This window comes from Oncorhynchus mykiss, chromosome 3, assembly GCF_057628025.1.
Source record: "Oncorhynchus mykiss isolate SJ-2025 chromosome 3, ASM5762802v1, whole genome shotgun sequence".
NCBI lineage: Eukaryota > Metazoa > Chordata > Actinopteri > Salmoniformes > Salmonidae > Oncorhynchus > Oncorhynchus mykiss.
The window spans coordinates 17,620,683-17,637,500 of record NC_143024.1 but is presented as its reverse complement, the minus strand read 5'-3'; the positions used below and the strand labels follow the sequence as shown (position 1 = coordinate 17,637,500).

The 16,818-nt window shown below is 45.2% G+C and overlaps 2 protein-coding genes across 10 annotated transcripts in view; one reads left to right on the top strand and one right to left on the bottom strand.

The window, feature by feature from the left end:
* Nucleotides 1-13,865, bottom strand: part of LOC110508031 (epithelial splicing regulatory protein 1) — a 27,621-nt gene extending 13,756 nt beyond the window's left edge. For all 5 annotated transcript variants that reach the window (XM_090222891.1, XM_090222909.1, XM_090222878.1 and 2 more), the window contains exons 1-9: nt 13,466-13,865; nt 13,041-13,169; nt 12,030-12,146; nt 11,233-11,344; nt 9,273-9,434; nt 9,120-9,174; nt 8,877-8,987; nt 8,635-8,767; nt 6,837-7,199 (exon numbers count right to left, since the gene is read on the bottom strand). In XM_090222891.1, the coding sequence (XP_090079017.1) occupies nt 6,837-7,199; nt 8,635-8,767; nt 8,877-8,987; nt 9,120-9,174; nt 9,273-9,434; nt 11,233-11,344; nt 12,030-12,146; nt 13,041-13,169; nt 13,466-13,597 (1,314 nt within the window). In that variant the 5' untranslated portion in view covers nt 13,598-13,865. The remainder of the gene's footprint in view (nt 1-6,836; nt 7,200-8,634; nt 8,768-8,876; nt 8,988-9,119; nt 9,175-9,272; nt 9,435-11,232; nt 11,345-12,029; nt 12,147-13,040; nt 13,170-13,465) is intronic.
* Nucleotides 13,866-14,693: 828 nt separating this feature from the next.
* LOC110507893 (protein virilizer homolog) overlaps nt 14,694-16,818 on the top strand; it is a 37,720-nt gene continuing 35,595 nt past the window's right edge. For 2 of the 5 annotated variants that reach the window (XM_090222726.1, XM_036967024.2), the window contains exons 1-2: nt 14,703-14,816; nt 15,441-15,553. In XM_090222726.1, coding sequence (XP_090078852.1) covers nt 14,754-14,816; nt 15,441-15,553 — 176 coding nt within the window. In that variant the 5' untranslated portion in view covers nt 14,703-14,753. Of the gene's footprint in view, nt 14,817-15,440; nt 15,554-16,818 lie in introns of all 5 variants that reach the window. The other 3 variants (XM_090222717.1, XM_036967033.2, XM_036967015.2) reach the window with 2 other exon arrangements.

Sequence of the window (16,818 nt, the reverse complement as noted above, 5' to 3'; positions counted from 1 at the left end):
CTCCCCCTCTTCATACCTGTTACACCTTAACAGACAGACAAACCCTTCCCCTCTTCATACCTGTCCCACCTTAACAGACAGACAAACCCTCCCCCTCTTCATACTTGTTGTACCTTAACAGACAGACAAACCCTCCCCCTCTTCATACCTGTTGCACCTTAACAGACAGACAAACCCTCCCCCTCTTCATACCTGTTGTACCTTAACAGACAGACAAACCCTCCCCCTCTTCATACCTGTTGCACCTTAACAGACAGACAAACCCTCCCCCTCTTCATACCTGTTACACCTTAACAGACAGACAAACCCTCCCCCTCTTCATACCTGTTGCACCTCAACAGACAGACAAACCCTCCCCCTCTTCATACCTGTTGCACCTTAACAGACAGACAAACCCTCCCCCTCTTCATACCTGTTGCACCTTAACAGACAGACAAACCCTCCCCCTCTTCATACCTGTTGCACCTTAACAGACAGACAAACCCTCCCCCTCTTCATACCTGTTGCACCTTAACAGACAGACAAACCCTCCCCCTCTTCATACCTGTCCCACCTTAACAGACAGACAAACCCTCCCCCTCTTCATACCTGTTGTACCTTAACAGACAGACAAACCCTCCCCCTCTTCATACCTGTCCCACCTTAACAGACAGACAAACCCTCCCCCTCTTCATACCTGTTAATCCTTAACAGACAGACAAACCCTTCCCCTCTTCATACCTGTTGTACCTTAACAGACAGACAAACCCTCCCCCTCTTCATACCTGTTACACCTTAACAGACAGACAAACCCTTCCCCTCTTCATACCTGTTGTACCTTAACAGACAGACAAACCCTCCCCCTCTTCATACCTGTTACACCTTAACAGACAGACAAACCCTCCCCCTCTTCATACCTGTTACACCTTAACAGACAGACAAACCCTCCCCCTCTTCATACCTGTTGTACCTTAACAGACAGACAAACCCTCCCCCTCTTCATACCTGTTACACCTTAACAGACAGACAAACCCTTCCCCTCTTCATACCTGTCCCACCTTAACAGACAGACAAACCCTCCCCCTCTTCATACTTGTTGTACCTTAACAGACAGACAAACCCTCCCCCTCTTCATACCTGTTGCACCTTAACAGACAGACAAACCCTCCCCCTCTTCATACCTGTTGTACCTTAACAGACAGACAAACCCTCCCCCTCTTCATACCTGTTGCACCTTAACAGACAGACAAACCCTCCCCCTCTTCATACCTGTTGCACCTCAACAGACAGACAAACCCTCCCCCTCTTCATACCTGTTGCACCTTAACAGACAGACAAACCCTCCCCCTCTTCATACCTGTTGCACCTTAACAGACAGACAAACCCTCCCCCTCTTCATACCTGTTGCACCTTAACAGACAGGCAAACCCTCCCCCTCTTCATACCTGTTGCACCTTAACAGACAGACAAACCCTCCCCCTCTTCATACCTGTCCCACCTTAACAGACAGACAAACCCTCCCCCTCTTCATACCTGTTGTACCTTAACAGACAGACAAACCCTCCCCCTCTTCATACCTGTCCCACCTTAACAGACAGACAAACGCTCCCCCTCTTCATACCTGTTACACCTTAACAGACAGACAAACCCTTCCCCTCTTCATACCTGTTGTACCTTAACAGACAGACAAACCCTCCCCCTCTTCATACCTGTTACACCTTAACAGACAGACAAACCCTCCCCCTCTTCATACCTGTTACACCTTAACAGACAGACAAACCCTCCCCCTCTTCATACCTGTTGTACCTTAACAGACAGACAAACCCTCCCCCTCTTCATACCTGTTACACCTTAACAGACAGACAAACCCTTCCCCTCTTCATACCTGTCCCACCTTAACAGACAGACAAACCCTCCCCCTCTTCATACCTGTTACACCTTAACAGACAGACAAACCCTCCCCCTCTTCATACCTGTTGTACCTTAACAGACAGACAAACCCTCCCCCTCTTCATACCTGTCCCACCTTAACAGACAGACAAACGCTCCCCCTCTTCATACCTGTTACACCTTAACAGACAGACAAACCCTTCCCCTCTTCATACCTGTTGTACCTTAACAGACAGACAAACCCTCCCCCTCTTCATACCTGTTACACCTTAACAGACAGACAAACCCTCCCCCTCTTCATACCTGTTACACCTTAACAGACAGACAAACCCTCCCCCTCTTCATACCTGTTGTACCTTAACAGACAGACAAACCCTCCCCCTCTTCATACCTGTTACACCTTAACAGACAGACAAACCCTTCCCCTCTTCATACCTGTCCCACCTTAACAGACAGACAAACCCTCCCCCTCTTCATACTTGTTGTACCTTAACAGACAGACAAACCCTCCCCCTCTTCATACCTGTTGCACCTTAACAGACAGACAAACCCTCCCCCTCTTCATACCTGTTGCACCTTAACAGACAGACAAACCCTCCCCCTCTTCATACCTGTCCCACCTTAACAGACAGACAAACCCTCCCCCTCTTCATACCTGTTGTACCTTAACAGACAGACAAACCCTCCCCCTCTTCATACCTGTCCCACCTTAACAGACAGACAAACCCTCCCCCTCTTCATACCTGTTAATCCTTAACAGACAGACAAACCCTTCCCCTCTTCATACCTGTTGTACCTTAACAGACAGACAAACCCTCCCCCTCTTCATACCTGTTACACCTTAACAGACAGACAAACCCTTCCCCTCTTCATACCTGTTGTACCTTAACAGACAGACAAACCCTCCCCCTCTTCATACCTGTTACACCTTAACAGACAGACAAACCCTCCCCCTCTTCATACCTGTTACACCTTAACAGACAGACAAACCCTCCCCCTCTTCATACCTGTTGTACCTTAACAGACAGACAAACCCTCCCCCTCTTCATACCTGTTACACCTTAACAGACAGACAAACCCTTCCCCTCTTCATACCTGTCCCACCTTAACAGACAGACAAACCCTCCCCCTCTTCATACTTGTTGTACCTTAACAGACAGACAAACCCTCCCCCTCTTCATACCTGTTGCACCTTAACAGACAGACAAACCCTCCCCCTCTTCATACCTGTTGTACCTTAACAGACAGACAAACCCTCCCCCTCTTCATACCTGTTGCACCTTAACAGACAGACAAACCCTCCCCCTCTTCATACCTGTTGCACCTTAACAGACAGACTAACCCTCCCCCTCTTCATACCTGTTGCACCTTAACAGACAGACAAACCCTCCCCCTCTTCATACCTGTCCCACCTTAACAGACAGACAAACCCTCCCCCTCTTCATACCTGTTGTACCTTAACAGACAGACAAACCCTCCCCCTCTTCATACCTGTCCCACCTTAACAGACAGACAAACCCTCCCCCTCTTCATACCTGTTAATCCTTAACAGACAGACAAACCCTTCCCCTCTTCATACCTGTTGTACCTTAACAGACAGACAAACCCTCCCCCTCTTCATACCTGTTACACCTTAACAGACAGACAAACCCTTCCCCTCTTCATACCTGTTGTACCTTAACAGACAGACAAACCCTCCCCCGTTTCATACCTGTTACACCTTAACAGACAGACAAACCCTCCCCCTCTTCATACCTGTTACACCTTAACAGACAGACAAACCCTCCCCCTCTTCATACCTGTTGTACCTTAACAGACAGACAAACCCTCCCCCTCTTCATACCTGTTACACCTTAACAGACAGACAAACCCTTCCCCTCTTCATACCTGTCCCACCTTAACAGACAGACAAACCCTCCCCCTCTTCATACTTGTTGTACCTTAACAGACAGACAAACCCTCCCCCTCTTCATACCTGTTGCACCTTAACAGACAGACAAACCCTCCCCCTCTTCATACCTGTTGTACCTTAACAGACAGACAAACCCTCCCCCTCTTCATACCTGTTGCACCTTAACAGACAGACAAACCCTCCCCCTCTTCATACCTGTTACACCTTAACAGACAGACAAACCCTCCCCCTCTTCATACCTGTTGCACCTCAACAGACAGACAAACCCTCCCCCTCTTCATACCTGTTGCACCTTAACAGACAGACAAACCCTCCCCCTCTTCATACCTGTTGCACCTTAACAGACAGACAAACCCTCCCCCTCTTCATACCTGTTGCACCTTAACAGACAGACAAACCCTCCCCCTCTTCATACCTGTTGCACCTTAACAGACAGACAAACCCTCCCCCTCTTCATACCTGTCCCACCTTAACAGACAGACAAACCCTCCCCCTCTTCATACCTGTTGTACCTTAACAGACAGACAAACCCTCCCCCTCTTCATACCTGTCCCACCTTAACAGACAGACAAACGCTCCCCCTCTTCATACCTGTTACACCTTAACAGACAGACAAACCCTTCCCCTCTTCATACCTGTTGTACCTTAACAGACAGACAAACCCTCCCCCTCTTCATACCTGTTACACCTTAACAGACAGACAAACCCTCCCCCTCTTCATACCTGTTACACCTTAACAGACAGACAAACCCTTCCCCTCTTCATACCTGTCCCACCTTAACAGACAGACAAACCCTCCCCCTCTTCATACTTGTTGTACCTTAACAGACAGACAAACCCTCCCCCTCTTCATACCTGTTGCACCTTAACAGACAGACAAACCCTCCCCCTCTTCATACCTGTTGCACCTTAACAGACAGACAAACCCTCCCCCTCTTCATACCTGTCCCACCTTAACAGACAGACAAACCCTCCCCCTCTTCATACCTGTTGTACCTTAACAGACAGACAAACCCTCCCCCTCTTCATACCTGTCCCACCTTAACAGACAGACAAACCCTCCCCCTCTTCATACCTGTTAATCCTTAACAGACAGACAAACCCTTCCCCTCTTCATACCTGTTGTACCTTAACAGACAGACAAACCCTCCCCCTCTTCATACCTGTTACACCTTAACAGACAGACAAACCCTTCCCCTCTTCATACCTGTTGTACCTTAACAGACAGACAAACCCTCCCCCTCTTCATACCTGTTACACCTTAACAGACAGACAAACCCTCCCCCTCTTCATACCTGTTACACCTTAACAGACAGACAAACCCTCCCCCTCTTCATACCTGTTGTACCTTAACAGACAGACAAACCCTCCCCCTCTTCATACCTGTTACACCTTAACAGACAGACAAACCCTTCCCCTCTTCATACCTGTCCCACCTTAACAGACAGACAAACCCTCCCCCTCTTCATACTTGTTGTACCTTAACAGACAGACAAACCCTCCCCCTCTTCATACCTGTTGCACCTTAACAGACAGACAAACCCTCCCCCTCTTCATACCTGTTGTACCTTAACAGACAGACAAACCCTCCCCCTCTTCATACCTGTTGCACCTTAACAGACAGACAAACCCTCCCCCTCTTCATACCTGTTACACCTTAACAGACAGACAAACCCTCCCCCTCTTCATACCTGTTGCACCTCAACAGACAGACAAACCCTCCCCCTCTTCATACCTGTTGCACCTTAACAGACAGACAAACCCTCCCCCTCTTCATACCTGTTGCACCTTAACAGACAGACAAACCCTCCCCCTCTTCATACCTGTTGCACCTTAACAGACAGACAAACCCTCCCCCTCTTCATACCTGTTGCACCTTAACAGACAGACAAACCCTCCCCCTCTTCATACCTGTCCCACCTTAACAGACAGACAAACCCTCCCCCTCTTCATACCTGTTGTACCTTAACAGACAGACAAACCCTCCCCCTCTTCATACCTGTCCCACCTTAACAGACAGACAAACCCTCCCCCTCTTCATACCTGTTACACCTTAACAGACAGACAAACCCTTCCCCTCTTCATACCTGTTGTACCTTAACAGACAGACAAACCCTCCCCCTCTTCATACCTGTTACACCTTAACAGACAGACAAACCCTCCCCCTCTTCATACCTGTTACACCTTAACAGACAGACAAACCCTCCCCCCCTTCATACCTGCTGTACCTTAACAGACAGACAAACCCTCCCCCTCTTCATACCTGTTACACCTTAACAGACAGACAAACCCTTCCCCTCTTCATACCTGTCCCACCTTAACAGACAGACAAACCCTCCCCCTCTTCATACTTGTTGTACCTTAACAGACAGACAAACCCTCCCCCTCTTCATACCTGTTGCACCTTAACAGACAGACAAACCCTCCCCCTCTTCATACCTGTTGCACCTTAACAGACAGACAAACCCTCCCCCTCTTCATACCTGTCCCACCTTAACAGACAGACAAACCCTCCCCCTCTTCATACCTGTTGTACCTTAACAGACAGACAAACCCTCCCCCTCTTCATACCTGTCCCACCTTAACAGACAGACAAACCCTCCCCCTCTTCATACCTGTTACACCTTAACAGACAGACAAACCCTTCCCCTCTTCATACCTGTTGTACCTTAACAGACAGACAAACCCTCCCCCTCTTCATACCTGTTACACCTTAACAGACAGACAAACCCTCCCCCTCTTCATACCTGTTACACCTTAACAGACAGACAAACCCTCCCCCTCTTCATACCTGTTGTACCTTAACAGACAGACAAACCCTCCCCCTCTTCATACCTGTTACACCTTAACAGACAGACAAACCCTTCCCCTCTTCATACCTGTCCCACCTTAACAGACAGACAAACCCTCCCCCTCTTCATACCTGTTGTACCTTAACAGACAGACAAACCCTCCCCCTCTTCATACCTGTTGCACCTTAACAGACAGACAAACCCTCCCCCTCTTCATACCTGTCCCACCTTAACAGACAGACAAACCCTCCCCCTCTTCATACCTGTTGCACCTCGGCGGCGGTGCTCTTGAACAGCTCAATGTATCTCTTTCCCAGGATGTCTTTGTGTTTCCTGAGAGCGCACTGAGCATGCTCCTCACTGGCGAATAGGACAAAGGCGTCGCCTGTCGGCCTTCCATCAGGGAAACGCACAAATAGGATGCCATCCTTGTCACCACTGACAGGACACGCCTCTTTAGGCCCCTCCCCCTGGGAGAAGAAGGCCAGCACCTGGTCAGGTGTGGCGGTGAAGGGAAGACCTCTCATCCTGACAATCACCTGGTCCTCGCGAGACAGAAACAACGCCACCTCACTGGAGGTACCGCCTGCTATCTTAAGGAAGTCCTCTCCTGTTGCCTTGTACACCTGCAGCAGAAAAGACATGGCATTAACTCCTGCTCTTTGTGCTCCAGCTGTTATTTACAGGTTATGTTTACTTATATACTGGTGTTGTTAGTATCTGAGCCACACCATAGATAGAGTTAGTAAAAGGTTGATAACAGGTTATTAACAGGTCACCTCTATGTATCGTTGGTTAGGGTGAGGGTTAGTAAAAGGTTGATAACAGGTTATTAACAGGTCACCTCTATGTATCGTTGGTTAGGGTGAGGGTTAGTAATAGGTTGATAATAGGTTATTAACAGGTTACCTCTATGTATCGGTGGTTAGTGTTAGGGTTAGTAAAAGGTTGATAATAGGTTATTAACAGGTCACCTCTATGTATCGTTGGTTAGGGTGAGGGTTAGTAATAGGTTGATAATAGGTTATTAACAGGTTACCTCTATGTATCGTTGGTTAGTGTTAGGGTTAGTAAAAGGTTGATTATAGGTTATTAACAGGTCACCTCTATGTACCGTTGGTTAGGATTAGTAAAAGGTTGATAATAGGTTATTAACAGGTTACCCCTATGTATCGTTGGTTAGTGTTAGGGTTAGTAAAAGGTTGATTATAGGTTATTAACAGGTCACCTCTGTGTACCGTTGGTTAGAGTTAGGGTTAGTAAAAGGTTGATAATAGGTTATTAACAGGTTACCTCTATGTACCGTTGGTTAGGATTAGTAATAGGTTGATAATAGGTTATTAACAGGTTACCTCTATGTACAGTTGGTTAGGGTTAGTAATAGGTTATTAACAAGTTACCTCTATGTACCGTTGGTTAGGGTTAGTAATAGGTTGATAATAGGTTATTAACAGGTTACCTCTATGTACAGTTGGTTAGGGTTAGTAATAGGTTATTAACAGGTTATGTCTATGTACCATTGGTTAGGGTTAGTAATAGGTTATTAACAGATGACCTCTATGTATCGATGGTTAGGGTTAGTAATAGGTTATTAACAGGTTACCTCTATGTATCGATGGTTAGGGTTAGTAATAGGTTGATAATAGGTTATTAACAGGTTACCTCTATGTACAGTTGGTTAGGGTTAGTAATAGGTTATTAACAAGTTACCTCTATGTACCGTTGGTTAGGGTTAGTAATAGGTTGATAATAGGTTATTAACAGGTTACCTCTATGTATCGATGGTTAGGGTTAGTAATAGGTTATTAACAGGTTATGTCTATGTACCATTGGTTAGGGTTAGTAATAGGTTATTAACAGATGACCTCTATGTATCGATGGTTAGGGTTTTGGGTTAGTAATAGGTTGATAATAGGTTATTAACAGATTACCTCTATGTATCGATGGTTAGGGTGAGGGTTAGTAATAGGTTGATAATAGGTTATTAACAGATGACCTCTATGTATCGATGGTTAGGGTTAGGGTTAGTAATAGGTTGATAATAGGTTATTAACAGATTACCTCTATGTATCTGTTGCCCATGTGGTGTTTGTGTCTCTGCAGGGCCATGTCTCTGTGCTCTTCACTGATGAAGCGGACCATAGCCTCTCCGTTCCTCCGACCCTGGGCGTTCAGACACAACGCAGCACCACCTCTGGACAACACACAGCATTACAGCTATTAAAATAATTTCAATACACTACACACCATCCTAACAGCAATGAGTCAAACACAACACACCACTAGACAATGAACACACATACTTGGCAATGTTGAGTCCTCTGAAGAAGCGAGCGATGTCCTGGTCAGATGACTGCCACGGCAACCCCCTCGCTCTGATCACTGTGTTGTCACACACACGCTCCATCTTACTGCTACACACACAGACACACACACACCAGTTAGCATCAAATCACTCACCTGCTCCATCCAACTATGTAAGAACACCAATGAATAGTGTCTTATCATCTACCTTACTGCTAATCTATTTTAACAAGTCTAATTACCAAGTGCCACTTTCAAACTTCTCAGTGACTCTCTCTGGGTTTGAGAATGTGTGACCTACAACAAACAGAAGACCAGAGCAGAAGTCAAAGATAAGCAACAACGACAACATTGTGAGAAAAGTCAGAGTTTGTGTAAGTTAGTGTGTCACTCACATAAGGGTTCCAATAGCAGGGCTAGAACGATGTTGGCCATGGTCTGGACCTGCAGTGCTGCTGTGACCGGTGACAACATGGCCGTCGGATCCAACACAGCCGTTGGATCCAGTACGGTCGGCGGCTCCAATATGGCTACTGGCTCCACAGTTACACTGAGAGCTGAGGAAACCGTGGTCAAGGAGAAAACTACAGGAGAGGAGCGAGCAAAGTGTGTGTGCATGTGTGTGTGTGTTAGGTCTGCTTCCTGGTAGGTGTGTAGGGCTGGTCCTGTTGGCTCAACACACAGCATGTTCCTCTTGGAGCTACAGTGAGACACGTCAATTGTGTCTCTATTTGCATTTCAAAACCTCTAGTCCCACAGCCAACACCCTGAGGCCTGCAGACACCTCCCCCATGGGAGTGTGTCAGTATCACACACACTTTAGTGCTCTCTCTCTCTCACAACCACGCACACGTGTTAGCGAGCACACACACACACACCCACATGCACTGACGGCATGAAGCTACACTACAGAAGCAGGGTTCATGCAAAGCTGTAAAATGAACCAAGTGTCATTGCTGTGAGTGTCTTTGCTGTGAGTGTCATTGCTGTGAGTGTCATTGCTGTGAGTGTCTTTGCTGTGAGTGTCTTTGCTGTGAGTGTCTTTGCTGTGAGTGTCATTGCTGTGAGTGTCTTTGCTGTGAGTGTCTTTGCTGTGAGTGTCATTGCTGTGAGTGTCATTGCTGTGAGTGTCTTTGCTGTGAGTGTCTTTGCTGTGAGTGTCATTGCTGTAAGTGTCTTTGCTGTGAGTGTCATTGCTGTGAGTGTCTTTGCTGTGAGTGTCATTGCTGTGAGTGTCATTGCTGTGAGTGTCTTTGCTGTGAGTGTCGTTGCTGTGAGTGTCATTGCTGTGAGTGTCTTTGCAGTGAGTGTCTTTGCTGTGAGTGTCTTTGCTGTGAGTGTCATTGCTGTGAGTGTCTTTGCTGTGAGTGTCTTTGCTGTGAGTGTCATTGCTGTGAGTGTCATTGCTGTGAGTGTCGTTGCTGTGCTTGTCTTTGCTGTGAGTGTCGTTGCTGTGAGTGTCATTGCTGTGAGTGTCTTTGCTGTGAGTGTCATTGCTGTGAGTGTCTTTGCTGTGAGTGTCTTTGCTGTGTCTTTGCTGTGAGTGCCATTGCTGTGAGTGTCGTTGCTGTGCGTGTCTTTGCTGTGCGTGTCATTGCTGTGAGTGTCATTGCTGTGAGTGTCATTGCTGTGAGTGTCTTTGCTGTGAGTGTCCTTGCTGTGAGTGTCATTGCTGTGAGTGTCTTTGCTGTGAGTGTCTTTGCTGTGAGTGTCTTTGCTGTGAGTGTCTTTGCTGTGAGTGTCATTGCTGTGAGTGTCTTTGCTGTGAGTGTCTTTGCTGTGAGTGTCTTTGCTGTGAGTGTCATTGCTGTGTGTCTTTGCTGTGAGTGTCTTTGCTGTGAGTGTCATTGCTGTGAGTGTCATTGCTGTGAGTGTCTTTGCTATGAGTGTCATTGCTGTGAGTGTCTTTGCTGTGAGTGTCTTTGCTGTGAGTGCCATTGCTGTGAGTGTCGTTGCTGTGCGTGTCTTTGCTGTGAGTGTCATTGCTGTGAGTGTCATTGCTGTGAGTGTCATTGCTGTGAGTGTCTTTGCTGTGAGTGTCATTGCTGTGAGTGTCATTGCTGTGAGTGTCATTGCTGTGAGTGTCCTTGCTGTGAGTGTCCTTGCTGTGAGTGTCATTGCTGTGAGTGTCTTTGCTGTGAGTGTCTTTGCTGTGAGTGTCATTGCTGTGAGTGTCATTGCTGTGAGTGTCTTTGCTGTGAGTGTCATTGCTGTGAGTGTCTTTGCTGTGAGTGTCATTGCTGTGAGTGTCTTTGCTGTGAGTGTCGTTGCTGTGAGTGTCATTGCTGTGAGTGTCTTTGCAGTGAGTGTCTTTGCTGGGAGTGTCTTTGCTGTGTTTCTCAGTTGTAAGGATACATTCTGCCATGTACTGCACCTCCAGGCTCTTGGTGTCTACAGAGGGGAAGTGCTTCCTGAACTCTTTCCTCAGGTCAAAAAAGGAGTTGAAACATTCTGGCAGTGCCAGGTTCTGCCGAGGAAGACAACTGCAGACATTACAAACTGGGCACAGACGTCAATTCAACGTCTATTCCAAGTTGGTTCAACGTAATTCTATTGAAATGACGTGGAAACAACGTTGATTCAACCAGTGTGTGCCCATACATTAACCCAGGGGAACTGAATGTGGCATGTGCTTGGATCACCAGAGTTTGAGTCTTGCACGGACCAAATAAACTGTAGTATGTTCCTTTAAAAACGTTCTGACCATATTGTTATTGATTAAACAGTAGAGAGGAGGAAGAGAATATGTGCAGCCTACCATTGACAGCTGTTAGGTGTTGGGTCGTATCAGGAGCTACGCTGTCTGTTTACTACCCTCATTTACATATTTACTCATGTCAATAAAGTTAGGTTCCCCATGGGTCTGTACATCATACTAGATGTGAGGGGGGGGGACTCAAGATGTAATAGGAGAACGGTGTGTGTGTGTGTGTGTGTGTGTGTGTGTGTGTGTGTGGTGTGTGTGTGTGTGTGCGCGTTCATGTTCAAACAAAGCCAAGACAATATGTCAAGACAACCTCCCATTTCAACATCATGTAGAGCAGGATCTTGACAAAAGAGCTGACATAACACATTTCTTTATGGTTCTGTGAACACCATACGCTTCTGCTGGAGGTAATTGTGCTCCCCGCCCTGCCAGCCTGTACCCTTACCTTGCCCGCAGCTTCGGGGTGGAGAACCTGGCGAATGTGGAGCTGCCCGTCCGTACACACACACACTGACGTGCCCGCGCCTAAGCTGTTCACCTCATTGGTCAATCTCAGATGGAACTGTTTAAAACATAGGAAGAGAACAGCTACAATGTAAACTCTTTAAATCAAGATCAGATAATACATCTGTAATAAACAATTACAGAACAACTCACTGGTAATATTGAAAATCCACTAACATTTTATTGGTTAAAAATGTGATCATTATTCTGGTGATGATGAATAACAATGCAGCCATTTATAATCTCATTATTCAGCAAGCGCCATAACGTTGACCACAGTACACAATTTCATCCAATGAGTTATAACTGTTTCCTACTGACTAATAAACAACCTATTAATGCTGTTTATAGACTATTTAAACTGAGTCTACCTTAATGGAAAGTATTACCATGAAGAGAAAATATTTACAAAAACATCCAAATATAGGCTTACAAATTACTGCTTGTGATAAAGTCCAACTTGAATGGCTTGTTGTTACTTTCAAGTGGCTGGAAACGATTTGTGAGGTGATGTCATCGATGTTTGTGTGTGTATGTCTATCTATTGTCTTTTGTCTATGTATGGTTTATATTTTTGGTTTCAGAGAACATGCACTTTAATTGCTGCTAGTTGTATAAGCCTCATTATGCAAATTTAGTGGTCATTTGCACTACTAAGCTCTCAAGATCCACACCTCCTCATCACTCAATGGACTTTTACAACTGTCCCTCAGGCTGTCAAGTGAAATGCCATCAAATCTACAGGGATCGAAAACGATGATTCATTATTAGCCAATTATAATTAGATATCCCAGGATCAAGGCCTAAATAAACAATCAATTGTTATAAAACTCCAATCAATGCATCGGTGCCCCTGATTTCAAGTGAAGGAGGAATGGATGGTAAAGCAGAATATGATCAGTTCAAAAATGTATTTCATAAAAAATCACGAGCCAACAGATACCGTCTGTACCTGGTTTATCGCGTTCTCCAAGCCTGTGACTGTAGAGACAGACTCCTCGCTGTCCTCTCTCTCCCCCAGACAATCTTCTGTAAGGTCCGAGTGCTCAGGCCTTATTAACACCTCATTCACCTTTCCCAACTGGACCAGAGAGAAAACACACTTCTGTACACTTAAAAAACACACTTTAATATGCATAATGGAGTAGCCGATTTATGGCACACTTATGATCAGTTTTGTCATTAGACCTCATAAACAGAAGAAAGGTAGTGTATTTTAAACCAAATAGGGCACATTGACGCAGAGAGCAATCTGGTTGAATGTTGAATGAATATTTTGTCTTTCTATAGATTACCTCATCTAGCTCCTCCTGAAAAAATAATAATAGTCATTATCCTATTATCTTGATAAAGAAAGGAAAATGTTTTAAAGATGACCTTTTTGTTCTTCAAGTCCACGAGCTGCCACACCAACTGCTCGAGCTCCGTCTCGTCCGAACCCAAGAGGTCTCCGCTCGCGCCAGATGTGGTCGTGAACAACACCGCCAGGTAGTCTACCTGAGCCGTCATTTTCAGGATAAATACAAAAAGAAACTACTCTAATTACACCCAAAGTAATAGAAAAGAACCTATAGCTACACCCCCAGAACAGTATAGAACCCAAAGAATCCAGCCACCCACACCCAGACACCTATGCGCAAAGGTGTGCTCAGCAATTCCAGATATTTTTAGTGACTTCTTGATTGCTTGATAATCTATGCAAAATCTCCGGCACACCTCATCGCAGTGTAATGGCTGAATGTTCCCTTTTTGTGATGCACCTACCTGTGTGCGCTGCGGACCACGTGACCCAGGTAGCTACCTGCATGGGGCGTATTCATTACGCCTATTCCGTTGCATAGCGCTTCTTAAACGGAAGCAAACGGGACGAAACGGACAAGGGCCTACCTGCATTTGTCCAATAGAAACTCTTGTTTCCTCTGTTTGCTTCCGTTTGGTTCTTAACCTGTTAACGGTGTCCGTAATGAATATACCCCCTCTCTTCTGAGTGCTGTCCTCATTGGTGCTTTCAAACAGGGACGTGGCACGGCATCGCGACAAACCAATCCGCCCGACCTGAACAACATACATGAGAAGAACAACAATCTCATATACTAGCCTACAAACTGATCATTGCCTAGTTTTTATCTCTATTCATGAGTAGACGAGTGCATAGGCTATTTCCAAATGCTGCAATTGACATATAGGCTGCAGTGGGAAATGTTATTGAAAACAATGTAATGTAACATAATGTTGTTTTATGCATTTCTGCTACTGCTGAGAAAATATTGAGACCAGCCAATCGTGGCAAATAAGTGAAATCATTACAATAAAGTTTATAAGGCCTATTTACAAATAAACACTGATGAAAAATATGTAGATCCATTGTTTTCTTTTAGGCTATTGTAAAACACATATATCAAATAGTCAAAGTCAGGCTACTGCCTGTTTTATTACGGCATCTTTAATAACTTATTATGAGAGTGCCATTGGCAGAAGCCTGAATAACGTTGGATGAACTCTCCAATATGCACCGATATCAGATCAGTTTGCATTTTTACACATTAGAAAAAAGTTAGATTTAAACTGATTCGGGGTCTGTCTTTACAGCTTGCCGTCGGGTTTTAAAACCCGGAAACCGTTGTGGCTAGATCCGGAAGTTTACCCCAAGTGAAAACAGAAAAACATGGCGGGTGACACTTTAACGGAGCTACTTTTTCTGGATACGTTCAAACATCAAAGTGCAGAGGTAGCTAAATCTGTTAATAGCACTTGCTATTTTATCCCAGGAGTGTACTTTGCTGAGATTCCAGTTAGCTAGCTAACTACGACTTCATCACACGTTCCCCTAGGCTAATGCTAACACGGTGGCCACCTTGCATAATAACTAAATCGTCCTTCTAAACTAAGTGTGATGCATTGTTTCCTAAAAAAGTATTATGTTTTTAAGTAGGTTACGGGTTCTTATATTCAGTGGTCTCTTCTACAGTTGCAGCGGGAATAGGGATACACGAAACTAGCTAGCCATAACGGGACAGTCGGCAACGGCGTGTGCGCAGATTGTTTACCCGCTTGCTACTCACACAGCTAACGTGTATGTTTACTTGCTAGTTAGCGACTCACACTGTTTACGTTACACGGACAGTTTTCCGACTGTTCATCTTAACAGATATAGCATACAGTTACTGTCTGCAGATGAATACACGAAATTCCCAGTTTTGTTTTTGTATGGCACAAAAAGTGCTGACTGTTTTTGTTGTGCACTAACATGGTCTAAATAAAAATCGAATCACATTTTATTGTTCACATACGCTGAATACAACGGATGTGGTAGGCCTTACAGTGAAATTATTAAAATGTGTTCTGTCTGTAGCTGACCAATGTGGATGTGGTGCGGTTCCCGTGTGGGGTCCTGATCACAGAGGTGCGCGTCATTCCCCCTGGAATTAAAGCACACACCAGCCTGCCAGACAACCGGGCATTCGGGTAAGAAACCATCATTCAAGGTGTATAAGGGAGAGCTAAATAAATATATACTACTAGCTATGTGCATGTGACATCTGAGACTGGGATGTGTATGAGGGGAACTTCAGGGGCCTCAAACAATCATGCATAGGCACAAATATGTGCTTAAACCATGTGTGGGATCCTTTCCACTCAAAGTGTGCGATTTATCAATATGAACATTTGCCATGACAGTGCTCACACAGTGCCAAGTGGTGGAATAATGCCTTGATCACACCTACAGCCTCATTGCGCAAAATGGTATGAGCGTGAGTTCAACATTCACCTTCTGCTACCATTAATGTCAAACCGTCTACCATACAATTTGATGCATAAATTCAAAAAATCCAATGTATGCACCACATAGAACAGACTGTAACGCAATTCTGCAAGGCAAACGCAGCATTCCATTGGAAATGAATGTACTTCTAGTGTACCAAAATGCAATGACGCTGTCTGTGTGATCGAGGTGTAAGTGAACTGTCAAGCGTAAAATGGGGGGAAATATATGTTGAAATTGTGATGGAGTATTTCCATTGTGAATTCATGTAACATATCTTGACAGGAATATCATTTGACCACCAGTGCATTTGTTACTATAATAATTCACATAAAGTACAGTCATTTGTTACATTTATTTAAACTTTATTTAACTAGGCAAGTCAGTTAAGGACAAATTCTTATTTACAATGACGGCCTACCCCGGCCAAACCCAGACGATGCTGGGCCAATTGTGCGCCACCCTATGGGACGCCCAATCACGGCAGGATGTGATTTGAACCAGGGACTGTAGGGATGCCTCTTGCACTGAGATGCAGTGCCCTAGACCGCTGCGCAACTCGGGAGCCCAAAGTTAGAGGCACGTGTGAAAGTGAAACCATTGTTGAAATATGATAAAAGACTTTAAATAATGGGAAATTGAATGAGAGGTTGATCAAATTTTACACATATTTAACAGATGTTATTGCAGGTGTAGTGAAATGCTTGTGTTCGTAGCTCCAACAGCAGTAGGATCTGTGCAGTAGTATGATCCTTCTCAGAAAGTTTGGGGAAATTATATCTGATGAGCCAATCTTCTAGAATTTTTGTGAGGACTTAAGACTTACCTTAAAAAGGCATTCCGGTGCATCTCACAGCTTCGATGAGACAGTTTGGATGCATTCATCAGTAAAACAAACTGTAACGTACAATTTCCTTACACCGTCGCCCAACAGGTTGAAGTCAAGAGGGGTTTCTTTGCCATCAAT